Here is a 17,894-nt window from a genome sequence, read left to right on the forward strand (position 1 = left end):
ATGGCGGCTGAGTCTCTGCGGGGTGGGGCTCTGTCTGAGGACTGTTTTCAAAGTACTGTAGCTCCATGTGACTGTAACAACACCAACAAACAATGGACAGGAAACAGAATCTAAACCGAGCCGAGACCTTCTCCTTTGTCAACCCCTGGATCAGATATTTTCTCTTCTTCTTCAGCTTCTTATTTTGGGTGAGTGGAGCTGCGCTGTCGAATGATTCTCCTTAAGTGTAGCACAGGCCAATAGTACTGACAAAAACACAGCTGTAACGGTGTCCCGGGACGCCATATATTCTTAACATTTCTGAGCATACAAATCACCAGCTATCGGGGAGCTGCAGCTTTCCAAAAGAGTCAGATCTGCTAGAAAAGGATTCTAAAAAAAAAGGCCTGTAAATAATAAATGACCAAATCAAATTTAGATGTGACTACTATTGCCACTGTTCATCACACCCCCAACCGACCCGTCAGACACCGCCTACCAAGAGCCTGGGTCTGTCCGAGGTTTCTTCCCAAGAGGGAGTTTTTCCTCGCCACTGTCGCACTGCTTGCTCTTGAGGGAATTACTGTAATTGTTGGAATTGTTGGGGCTTTGTAAATTATAGAGTGTGGTCTAGACCTACTCTATCTGTAAAGTGTCTCGAGATAACCTATGTTATGATTTGATACTATAAATAAAATTGAATTGAATTGAGATAGTGTCCGTAGCTGCAAACAGCAGGAGTGCCCAGCCACCCTGCTGCTACCTATTTTAAGTTTACTACAGTTATATATGGACACTGAGATTGCTCATACATCACTGTAGCAAATGTTGAGTGCTGCATTCTTATCAAATCAGCAGAGCACTGAATCATACTGAAAGACAAAACACCTGTTTAAGTCCGCTGCTAGTCTGTATCGGACGGTTTCTATTCTCTGTCACATGCCGTTACTTGAACGTATTGTAGGCTGCATTATTTCACAACATGACTGCACAAATTCTATATCATATGCAGCAGTTATTCCCAACCAGGGGTACTTGTACCCCAGGGGGTACTTCTGCTGCTGCAAAGGGTATGTGGAGATATTGTGAAGTAACTAATTTGGAAAAAAAAGTTAAGCAGTAGTAGCAAGCAGGGACATGTCTAAACAGGCAAAATTAATGGATACATGGTTAAAATAGTTAGCTTAAAGTACTGTATAAATTATTGAATTATTGATATTTTTTAGCATGATTTTGTAGCTAGCTTTATTTATTATTTATTATTTATTATTATTGTTAGCTAACTAAAATCATTGGATACATTAAAGATCAAAGAAAGAGTAACTGATAAAAGGTTAACATTTAAAATGTTTATCCATGACATTTAGCCAACAAACATTGAGAGTTCAATTGTTATAATTGTATCCATAATATTCACTTTCAAAATGATTAATTGTGTCAAATAACTTCCGGTGTAAAATGAAGTCAGTTCAACGCATTTGGAATAGGAAGGGTGGTGTCATAAAAGGTTTCATGTGACAGCGCTGTGAGCTGCATCAGAGATACAGTATATACCGAGTGTGAAGCTATACAAGCTCCACTGCTGTCTGTTAGCGTAAAGAGGCCAGGGGACAACGGTGGAATGAGAGAAAGAAACAATGTATAGGAGACACTTTGCTGCAGATTACAGTTTTTGCCCATTGCTCACACACTAAAAACGAATGCTTAGACCAAAGCCCCAATACCTAAACTTCTTGTAGCATTCCTTAAACACAGTGTAACCATAGCTTTAACACATTGTCAAATTTGCACTTCGTTTGAAATTCTTTAACACACTTATTGCGAAACACTACACACGTTTTCTTACATTAGACTCTTTGTTCAAAAAACGAAATCCCCTGTTGTCATTGGGAAAACACTCTGTTCAAAGTGCAAAACTCATCTGGCAATTGTAGGCACTTACATACAGACCTGAAAACACTTGCACAGAAAACAGAACACCAATCGGTCTGAGCCTTAGCACTACAAATAGGTCTCAGGTAAGCCATTTAGAGAACTTTGCTAGCATGGAGGCAATGAGAGTGAGAGTAAGAGGAGGACAAAGAGAGAGAGAGAGAGAGAGAGAGAGTCGGAGTGGAAGAGACATCGCCTGTGATGTTGACAAGGTCTTGTGGCCAGATCCCCACCACACACGCATGCGCACGCACACACACAAGTATATGGTTTTTTTTCCCAATAGCAATTTACAGTATCCAGTAATAGTTTTTTTTTTACTTTTGTTTTGTTGCTAAATTTGATGATTTGTGATTCTATTTTTCTTTATTTCTGTACGAATGTTTGTTTTTTGTAAAAACTCTTGTTTGATTACTGCAGAAATTCTACTTTTGAGTTTTACAGAAGTCTGAGAAAATGACAGTAAAAATAGAAACACAAAGACTGCAGTGTTTTCTATAAAGCCCATCAGTGTGTTGCGGGTGATATTAAAGAGTAATTCAAATGGTGAGTGTTAAGTTTTGATTGCAGTGTTTCATTTTGGCATAGATGTGAGCTGTTAATCTCCAAGTGATTGGCTTGTGTGTAGAGTTTTGACTTAATGAGCCAAATTCTGCAAAAAGTGTGTAAGCAATAGGCAAAAACTGTAAACACTCCATCAGGCCTTTTGTTCCTCATCAGATGTCACTTTCACACAAACAAATACACACACACACACACACACACACACAATTAGACTCTATCCGACTCCCTCACTTCCCTACCACATTACTACTTTGAGCACAAGGATCACATCTGTAGCTATTACAGTCCCTAAACCTCCATCATCTTTCTGTTCATCCGATCCTACACAAACACTGTGCTTAGAGCCAAACAGCAGTAACTGCAGCACCACGGCTCGGCCCATGTTGACTTTGTTTATCAGACACGAGCTCAGAAGTGAACACTGCAGCCCTAATCCATCAGGTCTTTGTCCCTGCTTCCCCACGGCTCAGTTCAGCTGGCTTTCACCTCCGCACACTGCCTGCCTGATTCATCCTTTTGAAAAGGCCCAAAACAGAGCTAGAATACATTCCCTGTGCATGCGCGCCTGCATGTTTGTGTGTGTGTGTGTCACATAAGCACACAGTGGCCAACTGGCAAATGGAGCTGCAGGTGCACACGCTCCTACACAACAGAGAATATATAGAATTTTAGAAAAACTGTGCTTTCAAAGATCTTGAAAACGCTGCAGTTCCAAAGAAAGTGTGCATCAAAGATGTCTTGCGTTTTGCCAGGTATTGTCTTGTCAAGTCAGATTATTGATTCAAAAATGTGAGGGAGATAAAACATACCATATCAAAGTAACAATTTACTCTCCGTGGAGCGCAAAAAGAAATACTGGGTAGGACACAAAACGCTGTTAAACTAAAATGGCACCTCTTTCACAGCAAATTATGCCATAGGACCCGTCATGACCTCCAGGGATCCAATACAGGCTGTTCACAAAGAACCAAAACAAATCCATGTTTGTCAGGCTGAACAAAAGGCATTCTGTATACAAACACGCACACACACCGACACATACACAATCTGTCATCAGGAGACTGCCTGTGAATCTGGAGGCTGAAAAATGAAAGCCAAGCCGTGCATATTGTTATTCAAGGTGAGAAAAACAATCAAGGAAAGGAGGGAAATTAGTGCTGACAATGCAATCAACAGGAAGCTCTAATTCCACCTACTTTCCACCCTCGACACGGTTTTATTGTGTAGCTTATTTTAGGGTGAGCTCACGTCTTTAGCAGCTTTACAACGCGCACACAAACACACAGACACACACACACACACACACACACACACAGTGCGTTTCACTATCTTTGTGGGGACCCGTTATTGACATAATGCATTCCCTAGCCCCTTACCCTAACCTTAACCATCACAACTAAATGCCTAACCTTTACCCTTACCCTAACCTAATTATATCCCTAATCCTACAACCAAGTCTTAACCCTCAAACAGCCCTTTAAACATGTGGGGCCCATTATTTTGGCCCCACAAAGCTGTCTGAACCCCACAAGTATACTGGACTCCCGGTTTTTGTACCCCATGAATATAGTTAAACAAGAACACACACACACACACACACACACACACACACACACACACACACACACACACACACACACACACACACACACACACACACACACACACACACACACACACACACACACACGGCTGCTGTCATTGTTTTGACACCTACAGTGAGGAAAATAAGTATTTGAACACCCTGCTATTTTGCAAGTTCTCCCACTTAAAAATCATGGATGGGTCTGAAATGGTCATCGTAGGTACCATAGCCCTTTCCAGCCTTGAGGAGGTGTACAATTTTGTCTCTAGTGTCTTTGGACAGCTCTTTGGTCTTGGCCATGTTAGTAGTTGGATTCTTACTGATTGTATGGGGTGGACAGGTGTCTTTATGCAGCTAACTACCTCAAACAGGTGCATCTAATTTAGGATAATAAATGGAGTGGAGGTGGACATTTTAAAGGCAGACTAAAAGGTCTTTGAGGGTCAGAATTCTAGCTGATAGACAGGTGTTCAAATACTTATTTGCAGCTGTATCATACAAATAAATAGTTAAAAAATCATATATTGTGATTTCTGGATTTTTTTTTTAGATTATGTCTCTCACAGTGGACATGCACCTACGATGACAATTTCAGACCCCTCCATGATTTCCAAGTGGGAGAACTTGCAAAATAGCAGGGTGTTCAAATACTTATTTTCCTCACTGTATTCTTCCCTTCATCCAATGCGTGCACGCTTTGGGCTGCCTCTTTGGTGTTCAATATTTTGCTACTGTTGTTTTCTTCTCTCTTTTTACAAAAGCACAGAGCACATCTGTGAACTCCTCACACATACACACACAGCCGCCACCTCGTTCACCGTCTCCATATTTCCTTTTTTCTATTTTCATATGTCTCTGCTGTTGTAGTTCGTGACACTAAAGGGAAAAATATAGTAGGACGCTGTTCAGTCAAGTTTGGGTGGATCATAACCATGATTTTCCTAACCAAGGTCAAGTTCTACTTGACAGGTAGACTCATACGCTCATCTCGTTGAATACCGTAGGTGGACGAAAAAAAAAATTCTCCACTTTAATTTTCCACATTAACAGCTTCCGAATTCAGATAATTAAAAGCAAGCTCCATATGTTTAGTATTTCTTTCTCGCTGACATCCATCTGTTGGTTGATCATAAACACATACAACTGGCGCTGTTGTCACGACTACAGGTGCTCTGCATGATCAGCACCTGAGGAAAAAGTTTATTTGTTGCTAGTCCAATCGCACCTGTCCTGGTTGACAGAGCAAATAAAGTCTGTTCAAAACAAAGCCAGCTCGCTGGAAGCACCACATTGACCTCGCAACAAGTTGAGAATGAATAAAGAATACACCTAGAAGAATTACACATCAATACTGGTGCATTTTTTTTTTATTTTGCCAACGTGCTATCATGACTATGTAAACATACACGGCACTTTATCTGTACGCATTTGGAGCTATCTGCGTGTACAGCGGACAGGTTGGGTTTAGGAAAAGAACGGGGCGGTTGGATTTAGGAAAACAATAACGGGACAACAACGGCACGGTTGGAGTTAACGAAAAGAAGAACAGGGTTGGGTTTAGGAAACGTGACACGCGGGACACGAAGGAAGTCAATGGAGGCCAAACGGCGTCGATAAACACACTACAAAGCGATTATGCGTCTTGAAAACACGCCAACATGGCATACGAATTGGCGTGTCATACATACGCCACTTAATGAGATCAGTCTGGATTGTGCAATGGATAATTAAGGCAAAAGCTAGATGTGGTCATAAAGGTTTTCTTATGGATCCCAAATGCTTATCAAACTTTTTGGGACTAGTGCAAGAGTTTGTGAATTATGCTCATTCATATCCTTGTTGAGAGTTAGCCAAGGAGATTGATCGTCCTTTTCCAGATATAAGAGTGGATCTATCTTCTCACCTAACTCTCTGTAAGAAAGGGAATACGGAATAAAAGTATTTATCTAACCAGGCCGAACCCTGCTCATGCCCAGGTTTGGTTTTACATCAACATAACAAGTGAATGGGGCCAATTTTGAACTATCGTATATTACATTTTGTTAAGCAAAATGTAAAGCACAATCAGATCAGAGCAACCATAGGAAAAAAAAAAAAAAAGAGAAAAATAAGTCATCTGCTTAAGGTGCTATTTGATTCAAGTCTTTTTGTTCTTTCCCCAGGTTTTCTCCTTGTTGATTGTTGCCATCGGGGTGTATGCTAAAGTCCAGAAAGCTACAGGTACGTACATGACGCACCTTTTACGCATTCAATTACATAACATTACATTTTTTTTAAACTTCTCAAACTCTACAGAACGTGTCTATGTGTTAGGTGCACACCTGTTTAGCCGCCCTAACACAAAGCAATCAATTGAGTTTTAGCTTTATCCTTATTTCACCTTGTCATTATTTTGATCATTTAATTTGTAAAATGCAGTACATGGAAAAAAAGAAAAAGGATTTAACCTGGACTCATCCCACTGATTATATGCCTCTGCACCCTGTATAATCCACAACAGATCATTGATATTTTAAGAGAATGAAGGCAGACAGTGTAGGAAGGGAGGATGGAGAAAAGTAGTGACAGTAGGAGAGCTATCTAAACCGGAACTGTTCCTGTCTTTCTGCCAGACACGGTGCGGGACACGTTCCTGATCGACCCGGCTGTCATCCTAATTGTGGTGGGGGTGGTCATGTTCTTCATCACTTTCTGTGGTTGCATCGGAGCCCTCCGAGAGAACATTCGCCTTCTCAAGACAGTAAAAGACATAACAGACACATTACTAATACTGGCGCTGTGCTTTGCTTCCGATACGGTAGCTCAAATTACATTTAATCCAAAGCCAAGCCTTAGATCTCATGTGTAACAACAAATCTGACAGCTATGACTCTGTCTTAGTCAGACTGGGTTTTAATGTTTGTGTCTTTCTTTCCTCTAGTTCTCCTTCAGCCTAACATTGGTCTTCCTTACCCAGCTGGCCATAGCAGTTATGGGCTTCTTCTACTCTGATCAGGTACTTGTCTCTATACTGACAACTCTGTGCATAGTTATTCTATAATATAAAGTCACTATAAGGTCACATTTGGTCTCCAGTTCTCTTCCACAGTGACCATCGACCACGAATGTCTCTGAGCTGCATTGATTTAGTGTATTCTTTCCCAGCTTTTAGACTGTGCATTTGTAAACTACAGTGTATACAATGTGTATAAAAGTTAATAAGGCGCAGCATCTAAACCCACAGATGGACCCACTGAGCCCACAGGGGAAATGTCCTGAGCCACACAGCATACACAAGAAGTAGAACACATATACACCAGCACTACAGTGAGAATACGGTGTTTGTGTCAATGTCTAGAAGCCCTGAAAATGAATGTCTCCGGTTTGTTTTGTACGATAGACTGCCAGAAAAGAGAGGAGAGCATCCTAATTATCTTTAGGATGCACAGGACTTAAACCGACTTGAATGGAAAATGCTTAAAGTATAATTCCAGTTATATACAACTTGGGTCTTATTTTCATAGTTTTGGACATCATTCCTATTTGTAATAAAAACTATTACAAGGGTAGCTCACCTGATAGAGGTTCACTCCTCGATGCAGCGGCCGCAGGTTCGACTCCGACCTGCGGCCCTTTGCTGCATGTCAATCCCCCTCTCTCTCCCCTTTCATGTCTTCAGCTGGCCTAAAAATGCCCAACAATTTTTTCTTTATAAAAAAAATGTAAACTCAACAGTCAGACGATGATCATATCATCACATAAACATACGTGTGTCGTTTTTGAGTGGAGGGGGACTTAATTAAATTGCAGACGGCAGAGAGACAGCAACTGAAACATCTAAGGCAGTGGTTCCCAACCTGGGGTCCGGGCACCCCCAAGGGGGGCGGCAAAGATCACAGGGGGGGCGCAAGTCTTTATCTGGTTTGAGGTTGAGGTAAAAAAAAAATGTTTGCACGTTAAACAAATTATGATAATACCCTAGAATATATAATGTATACAAAAGTCTGTATGAAAACAATCTATTTTGTTGTATCCTCGTTTTTCCTGCCACCACGGCATCACTATTTTATGAATGAAACATGGCGGAGAAACGTAACCGTGCTGATAGCTCCTCTGTATCAACAAAGAAAGTAAGGCTCTATCTCGAGAGTTACCTCAACTTCGGTTTCGGGGGGGGCTCAGCTTTTCTTAGACATGAATAGGGGGGCGCCAAGGAAAAAAGGTTGGGAACCACTGATCTAAGGAACCAAAAAAGAAATTGTAAATCTTTAGAGACATTTAACTTAGTCTCATGTGAAGTTTAATTTTCAGCAAAATTCTAGAGATTACGGAGCCCCACTGGTCCCATTTTGTCAAAAAAAAAAAAAAAATTTTACTATCTCGTGGCCACGACATCGTATCTCGAGTCCTCAAGATACGTATCTTGATCTCGTGGCCACGAGATGCGTATCTTGAGGTCACGAGATACGTATCTTGAGGCCTCAAGATACGTATCTCGTGGCCTCAAGATACGTATCTCGTGGCCTCAAGATACGTATCTCGTGGCCTCAAGATACGTATCTCGTGGCCACGAGATAATTCTTCTTCATATTTTATAGCCTATATTTATACTTTTTACATGTATATATGTCACAAAGTGAGTTTTCTTATGTTGTATATAGTGTTGTGTTTCGGGTGTTTTATTTTGTATTATGAATGGCTGAGACACAAGGAGGAAAGAGGAGCAGATAGAGAGCGAAAAAGAAACGTTGGGGACAGGCAGGACAGCGGAGCTGGAGGACAGCTGTGGATGTTTGGAGGATTGGAGCGTTGGCGTTGTGCGAGTGCGATTTGGGCAAAAATTGAAAATCTGATTTCAACCAATCTCCGCTGTCCTGCCCGTCTATCTGTGCTCCCCAACGTTTCTTTTTCGCTCTCTATCCGCTCCTCTTTCCTCCTTGTGTCTCAGCCATTCAGTATCAAAATGTGGAGCGCGTTCCGTGTTCCTCCAGCCTCTCTCCTGATGAGATCTGTCTCAGGTGCACTGGGAAGAGTCTTCAGTTCTGTGCCAGGCAAACCAAAACACCACACTAAATACAACATAAGAAAACTCTGGCTGCCTGGCTTCACTTTGTGACATATATACATGTAAAAAGTATAAATATAGGCTATAAAATATGAAGAAGAATTATAAATAAATAAATAAATGCTGTTTATCTTTAAATCTTTAAATTGTCTTGCACCAGCTTATTTATCTGAACGGTTAGATCTGAATGTACCTGGTAGGTGTCTACGGTCCACGAGCAACTATAATCTGTCCCAGCCACGCTCGCGACTAAAGTCAAGAGGGGACCGTGCTTTCGCTGTTGTTGGTCCTAAGCTGTGGAATAGCCTCTCCGTCTCCTTGAGATCGCTGTCCTCTTTATATGAGTTTAAGCTCAAACTAAAGTTTTATCTCTTGGAGCGTAAATTTCTTTAAATCTTTTTTTTTTTTTAATCTATGTCTTTTTGTTGTCTGAAGGATGTTTTATTCTATTTTCTTATCTGACTCTTGTTATGTGAAGCACAGTGGTCAACTTCTGTTGTGTTTACTAGTGCTATATAAATAAAATGAAATGAAATGAAATAAAGGACTATGGATATGCAGCCTACAAGATTTACAGTACATTACTGTATTAACAGAATTGTGATGAACAGTACTAGTAAATAAATAGAAGCAGAATTGCAGCAAACTATATTGCACACTGAATATTAAAACAGAGAATATTGCACAGAATGTGAAGTATTGCACTACAATACATCTGACCAGGGGGGCTCCGTAAGAGATAGACGTACACAATGCAAAGTATTGAATGGCACACAATCCTGCACTTTATCATTAACAGTTAGCTTAAAGGTCCAGTGTGTAACGTGTTTAGTTGTTCATTATCAAAATCTGTGTTGACCGTTCACAAACTTTGTCCTTTTCATGAATGTTTACCACCACCATCAATTCCAAGTATTCCTTTTGGCTTGAAATTTTACAATTGCATTCGCATGAACTGGGGTAGACGCTCCATATTCATGCGCCATCTTGAAATAAGTTAGCCGGTAAGGGACATACAGGACCTACTGCTCCGGCTTTTCACGTTTTCGATGTCACATGATAAACTCCCAGGTGCTGCTAATGCTGCTAATGGGTATCGTAGCTTCCCGGCCCCAGCAAGTTTGAAGAAGGTAACATGGAGGACCACACTTATTTAAAATCCAAATTTCAGGAACAGGAGTCTTCTTCTTCGCCCAGAAAAAGAAAAAAGATATTGAAAAGAGCAAGAGACCGGCTTTTTGAAGCGTTAAGGCTACCGTAGCTGTAATACATACTTTGAACTGCGTGGCGCGAGAGAGTTGATTGCGATATTATGATCTCAACGCTAGATGGGAGAAATTCCCACACGTTGGACCTTTAAGACAGTAAAGTGTGTTGATTTTATGTACAACATGGCATCATGACTTTGCGTTAATATACACCCCACTTTCATAAAGCCAAATGGCGTGTTACTGTACGCATTTTCGGCTATCCACGTGTATGCCTACGCTGTATACAGCTGATGTAAACATACCCACCACGTGGCCTTGCCACGTTGCGTGTTATCACGAGAACTCAACGTACTATCGCGAGAACAACGTCACACGCCGGTTACAAAAAAAACAAAAAAAAAACGGTTGGGTTTAGGAAAAGAACACAGGGAAAGGCTTTAGTAACAAAACAGTGACAAAAACACGGAAAATAACGAGAAAAACACACTTAGGAAAACAATAAATGGTTGGGTTTAGGAAAGAAATATTGGTTAAGGCTTATTAAAAAAAATCAATAAAAAAAAAATCAATAAAAAAAAACGTCTGAAACGGCTGAAAAATCACCACACGCAGGACGCGAACCCGGCTCTCCTGGGTGAAAGTCCTGTGTTTTACCCACCTCCTTACTAAATCCCCCGTTTCTTTATACTACTCGCTACAGCGGAAATTGAATCGCAATGTAGGTCAATAGCGGCCGATTTGCGTTGATATACACGCAAAAATGCGATTATGCGTCTTGATAACACGCAAAAACGGAATACAATTGGCGTTTCAACATACACCAATTCATGAGATCAGTCTGTTATGTATACCAACTGCATAAACAGGAGAGCTTTAGAGCTTTGTATAGTACATAAAGTCCTGTATACTGTATATGTAGTATAAAATGTATACACAAAAACCGATGCATTCTCAGATAGTTTCATCTGAAAGAGTTTTAGAAGCCTGAAGAGGTACAATTATACAGTATTTAACAAGAAAAAATAACTAGTTTAGAGAAAGAAGAGAGAACATTAAGATGTTTTTTGGGCATTCCTGCTTTTATTTTTGTTAGTGAGAGAGAGACAGGAAAGAAAGATGAGAGAGAGGGGATGACATGCAGCAAAGGGCCATGGGTAAGACTTGAATCGGGGCCGCTGCGCTAAGAACTTAGCATAGTGGTACGCTCTCTACCCGGTGAGCTCGAGGGCGCCCCAGAATAAACATCATTTTGTGTGGAGGATATAAAAAATAACTTATCTACTACAGCAACATCCCATCGGGGCTCCACTGAGAATAAAAACACAACAGCCGGCATTGGCAACGTTCCTGGGCAATACCTCTCCTCTCCCTTGTGTTCTCCGTTAGCGCTTGGACTGCCTGCTGCTAAACCGAGCAGTTTAACAACCCTCCCAGCATCCTACCTCGCTAAATGATTCAAATGCTTCGGCATTTCAAAGTGGAACCAAATGTTCCATTTCAACAGATCCCTTGAAGGAGACTTTGCCACTAATGACATGAGGAGGTTGCGACGGTGGGCTCCGAGGCCCACGATCATATACTGCACCACGTGGAAAGACCGAAAGAAAAATCCTAACATAATTTAGTAAAACTACTTAGATACAGATAAAGATGTAGGGCTATTTTGATACAGCTCACAGTATTTAACAATATAATCTGTTCCAATGCCGGCTGTATGAAGAACAATTCCGAGAAACTTCAGCAAAGCGCTCACAGAAGTTCATTTCAAGCTTAATGAAGTTCAGCGGCTCATTAGCATACAGGGCTCCTATTAGCATATATTACATATGAACTGTATAGCCGTGGCCCTCTTTTTCAGAATTTTAAAGGATGACGATTCTCTTTAAATACATCTTCTAAAACCATTTATGTGTGAGACTATTAAAACTAAATGAAAAATAAAAGCTAAACAAAATAAAGTAGCACACAATTGTAACATTTGAATCAACCTCATCTAGTTTTAAAATCCTCATTCCAGATTATTCGACAAATAAATGGATTTCATTTATATTTCATCTGAGTTTTTGTTTATTCAGCTCAAGTGGAGCTGATGAAAATTACATTATAACAAATGGGCATATTTAAAGCAATTACCCACTGCAGCTAAAAGTGCGCTCTAGATTTGGTATGCATCGTGTACATTGATCTCAAAAGGGTGAATGATTGTATTATTATGCTGCACTCCTGCAGCCGTCACACCGCAGCAGCTCCAGATCCGCTGTTGTGTCGAGAAACATCCCACAGGATGCTCAACAATGCAAACAAGATGATGTAATGTGTCCCCCTCAGACATCCATTATTGTTATTATTTAGGTTTATTTTTACATGGGCAGACACATGAGCATATAATATTCAATGAAGAAACTAATGCTGCATAGTTTATAGCCTAAAAAGCTCTTTTGTAACATGTGTCCCTTGATGGACTTTTATATTAAAAAAAACAAAACAAAAAATATTTGCAGTGCAATACAACATGAATAATGTAAACGCAATTTACAATCAAAAGGTAAAAGTAATTAAAATCCAAAGGAAAGGCACCAGATTAACCATGCATACATTGCCTGATCACCCAGGAGAAATGGGTTTACCTTGGATTTGAAATGATCTCAGATTTGATCAATTTTGTGTTGTGTGAGGATTTCCCCAGCGTCTGTCTATATAAAAAAAAAAAAAAAAAAAAAAAAAAAAAAAAAGACACTTTGCAGTCCTCCGCTTCCATAATCCACAGATGCAGCTGCAAGTAATTAACTGAGCCACGAAACATGAAAGGTTTTACCACGTCACTGAGAAATTTAGGAGCCTGGTTATAGAGACATTTGTAGATAAGAGCACCTCTGGCAATTTTAATGAAGTTATTAGAACTTGACGGATTTCATTTCTTTTGAACAGAGCAATATGGACATTAAAGTGCTCATGTTATGGTCACAATTATATTTAGAGGTTGTACCAGAATAGGTTTACATGGTTTCATTTTCAAAAAAACACCATATTTACATACAAAAAGATAATAAAACACAATAAAGGGGAAAAGCCAAAGAGCATAATATGAGCACTTTAAAGCTATTATTCTGTGTATAACCTTCCACATGCCCCCTCTCTTAGACTCGTGATGCTTTGGGAAAGTTTGTGAAGAAAGCCATCGTGCACTACAGGGATGACCTGGATCTGCAGAACCTGATGGATTACATCCAGAAAGAGGTGCTCTGGCCAATTCCACTCATCGAGAGTGGCTGCGTTTGGGACTGTAACTACTATCCATATCACACAAAAGTGTTCAAATTGATCACAGCTAGCGGTTTATTGAATATGTCTGAGCAATGAACCAGGAAACCACAACCAGAGACCACAGAGCTGTAGGTCTTATGTTTGTTATCTTGGCCTTGGTGAGGGGTTTCCACATGAGAGGCTACATGTTACATACAGTTCCTGTACTCTGCCAGATTCCTCATGCAGTATTCCTCTTCCATCTGCACACATGCAAGCCTGGGTTTTCCCATGGGAGAAGCCCAGACTAGCAGGACGTGCAGTACAGAGCAAGATCACATTTCTAAATATAAACCGGTTCTCTCTCTCTCTCTCTCCTTCTCTCTTTTTCTACTCAGTTCAAATGTTGTGGGTGGAACAACTACACCGACTGGTCTTGGAACCTGTACTTTAATTGTACAGATGAGAACCCCAGCTCCGAGCGCTGTGCTGTGCCTTACTCCTGCTGCACTCCTGTTTCTGGAGAGGTGTGTGCTTTTTCTATTCAGCCTCTACTACCAAACTACTATTAAAAGCGCCAAGGAAAACTACTAACTGTAGTGGTAGTGATTAAAATTTAAAGACACTTCTTCAAAAAGTTGAAAGTAGGTTAGTTAGCAGCATTTGAAAGATATAAAAGCAGAGGTCAGAGTGATGTGAAGCAACTAAGTGAGTACCAAGTTGCTCTGTATAAAAACGTGTAGATTCAGATGTATCAGTCCCCGAGGTTTCAGACTTCTGGACCTGCATTAGAGTTCAACCATCACCACTTACAGGCAAGTTAAAGTATATACACTCACCTAAAGCATTATTAGGAACCCCATACGTTTGTTTTTGCTTTTTCCAATGTTTTTCAATGCTTCTACACATTTTCAGCGCACATTTCTACGTCCCATATTTTCTAATATAAAACAAAAATTGAAAACGGGTCAATGTGAGCCAAAGTCAACACAAGGGTTTATTCTTCGTGGCATTTATTCGACAAGGTGCTGGAAGCAGTCTTTAGATGTGTTGGCCCATATTGATAGGATAGCATCCCCCACACCATAACACCATCACCACCAGCCTGCCCAGTGGTAACAAGGCATGACGGATCCATGTTCTCATTCTGTTTACGCTAAATTCTGACTCAACAGAAATCGAGACTCATCAGACCAGGAAACATTTTTCCAGTCTTCAACTGTCCAATTTTGATGAGCTCGTGCAAAATTGTAGCCTCATTTTCCTCTTTTTAGTGGAGATGAGTGGTACCCGGTGGGGTCTTCTGCTGGTGTAGCCCATCCGCCTCAAGGTTGTGCGTGTTGTGGCTTCACAAATCCTTTGCTGTACACCTCGGTTGTAACGATGGTTATTTGAGTCAAAGCTGATCAATCAGCTTGAATCACTCGGCCCATTCTCCTCCGACCTCTAGTATCAACAAGGCATTTTTGCCCCCAGGACTGCAACATACTGGATGCTTTTCCTTTTTCAGACCATTCTTTGTAAACCCCTAGAAATGGTTGTGCGTGAAAATCCCAGTAACTGAGCAGATTGTGAAATACTCAGACCAGCCCGTCTGGCATCAACAACCATGCCACGCGCAAAGTTGCTTAGATCACCTTTCTTTCCCATTCTGACATTCGGTTTGGAGTTCAGGAGATCGTCTAGACCAGGGGTCGGCAACCTTTACCACTCAAAGAGCCATTTGGACCCGTTTCTCACAATAAAGAAAACACTGGGAGCCACAAAACCCTTTTGAGATTTAAAAAGAAATAATACTGCATTTGCAATTGGCCTTTATGCTATGCATAAACAAACTATAATGTGTGGCATTCATGAGATGAATGAACTACTGCAGAGACAACGAAATTAATTTCTGCATGCAACAAAAACATTTTGAACTCAGAAAAAAAGACGTTGGGTTGAAGGTTACTTTCAAGTCTATTTTAGTCCTTCTTGTATTTATGAAAAAACGCCGAACTTAAATTATCCACGGCAGCAAACCAAAAATGCCGTCCTCTCTCTGTGTGCCGTCATCCTTTTTCTGGCGTGCAGTCAGCTGTCAACCTGAATAATAAAAGGACTATTTCACTGAACAATGAAAAAATATGAAGATATGCAAAATAATTGGCAATTAAAATATTTATCATACTTGGTTAATGTGATTTCTGCTCCTGAAACTCTGTGCACAGTGTCTGCACATCAGGGCTGTATGCGTCACCTTCATCTTTACGCAGGATCGTAAGCTGTCATCTGTGAGGCGGCGCGATGTTTGCTTTTAATAAAGTTCATGTTGGAGAACACCTGCTCACATACATATGTGGATCCAAAGATCGACAGGACTCCAAGTGCATACTTTTTCATGTTCACATAAACGTCGGGGATAGCATTCCAAGTTTCGAACACAAGTTTGTCCGGTTTGGGGAGGTTTTCAATATCACGCCATTTGTGATTCTGAGCAAGAACGGCCTTCTGACGGGCAACATCTTCAAGGTCTGCTGTCAAGCGTTTAAACTTGGACACCCATATGTCTTTGTCAGCTATGTCGGCCAGTTCCATCTCAAGATCAGGTTGACTCACACCTGCCAATGCAGTCGTATTCAGCAGGGATGGATCGAGGCTCAGGGGAGTGACTGGGAAGGATAACGTGGTTTTTTCCTCTCTGAACTCACAGAATCGTTTCCCAAACGATGTTTGCATTGCGATGATTGCAGAATGTAAATAGTCCGAATTTATCATGTGAGCTTCTTTGAACTCTCTCAAATTGGGGAAGTGTGACAGTGTACCTTTCTGTAAATCTCTTGCAAGCACTGTCAACTTGCGCTCGAATGCCAAAACCTCCTCCAACATGTGGAGGGCTGTGCGTCCTTTCCCCTGAAGAGCTGTGTTCAGCGTGTTCAAATGCGCTGTCATGTCTACCATGAAGTGTAGCTTTTCCAGCCACTCTGGCTGTTCCAGCTCAGGAAATGTGAGCCCTTTGCTTCCCAGGAAAGTTTTCACTTCTTCCAGACATGCAGCAAAACGTTTCAGCACCTCCCCTCTGGACAACCACCGGACTTTGTTGTGCAGCAGGAGATCAGAATATGTGCTTTCCAGCTCGTCCAGTAACGAACGGAACTGACGGTGATTTAAAGCTTTTGCCATTATTTTATTGACAATCTGGATGACAAGATTCATTACTTCTGTGCATTCCGAGGAAATGTTTGAGCACATAGTGCCTCTTGGTGCAGGATGCAGTGAAAGGTCAGCAGCTTTCTGTCCAGCGACTTCTGCAGTAAAGCTACAAAGCCCTTATGCGCTCCTGTCATACTTGGTGCCCCATCAGTAGCCACTGACACCAGGTGGGTGGTGTTTATTCCTTTGGCTCTTAAACAATTCAAGACAGCCTCACAGATGTCCCCCCCCGTGTTTGGCCTTTTAGCGGTATCAATTCAATCATTTCTTCCTGTGGCCCAGCCGAGTTTACATACCGGCAGAACAGCGCTATTTGTTCAATATCACCTTTGTCTTTAGATTCATCGCAGGCAATTGAGTAGGCCACAGCTGAATTGATGTCTTTAATTTGCTGTCTGGTGATGTCTTCTGCCATTTTTATGGTTCTGTCTTTGACAGTCTTTGCAGAGAGGGGCATATCCCTGATTTTCTGCACAATTTCACTCTTGTTTTTAAAGTCCGTGAATAGATGTTCTGAAATCTTAATGAAAGATTCTTTTACATATTCTCCATCTGTGAACGGCTTCCCATGCCTGACTATTTCCTGAGCGGCTACAAAACTTGCATATGTAGTTGAATTTGCAGACTTCATCCACTTCTTGAAGTGATTTTTGCTCAGATCAACCTTCTGCATCAGTTCCGAAACAGCTTTTTTTCTCTCATCTCCATCCGGATATTTTTGAGCAAAGGCTGCGTGTTTATTCTGGAAATGTCTTGCGACATTTGACTTTTTGTTGTTTGCTAGTTTTTCATTACATATTAAGCATACTGGTAAACCAGTCTCGTCAGCAGAGAAAGCATATGAATCTGCCCACGTAGCATTAAACGTTCTGTTTTCTTCAGACACTTTTCTTTTCTTAGAATTATCCATTATCCATAGTTGGCTCATAGACATATATATCTATGAGTTGGCCTACCTGGGTTTAGAAAAGTTCAAGAAATCGCGCGCTGGCGGGTGTCGCACATTGGAGGTTGTGACGCATATTAAGAGCGACAAAGAATTTTAACACTTTTTTTGTGATACAAATTACAATAATAATACATTATTTAGATGTTACAAGATCACCATAATCTTAAAATTTAGAATTACATTTTAAAAACAAAC

General features: G+C 40.9%; 1 protein-coding gene across 2 annotated transcripts in view; it reads left to right on the forward strand.

Moving 5' to 3' along the window:
• Positions 1–17,894, forward strand: part of tspan33b (tetraspanin 33b) — a 23,710-nt gene continuing 5,816 nt past the window's right edge. Inside the window, exons 1-7 of one of the 2 annotated variants that reach the window (XM_028585602.1) lie at positions 106–188; positions 2,356–2,457; positions 6,223–6,280; positions 6,673–6,800; positions 6,981–7,055; positions 13,457–13,552; positions 13,957–14,085. In XM_028585602.1, the coding sequence (XP_028441403.1) occupies positions 2,455–2,457; positions 6,223–6,280; positions 6,673–6,800; positions 6,981–7,055; positions 13,457–13,552; positions 13,957–14,085 (489 nt within the window). In that variant the 5' untranslated portion in view covers positions 106–188; positions 2,356–2,454. Of the gene's footprint in view, positions 189–2,355; positions 2,458–6,222; positions 6,281–6,672; positions 6,801–6,980; positions 7,056–13,456; positions 13,553–13,956; positions 14,086–17,894 lie in introns of both variants that reach the window. The other variant, XM_028585601.1, reaches the window with a different exon arrangement.

This window comes from Perca flavescens, chromosome 8 (assembly GCF_004354835.1).
Source record: "Perca flavescens isolate YP-PL-M2 chromosome 8, PFLA_1.0, whole genome shotgun sequence".
Lineage (NCBI taxonomy): Eukaryota > Metazoa > Chordata > Actinopteri > Perciformes > Percidae > Perca > Perca flavescens.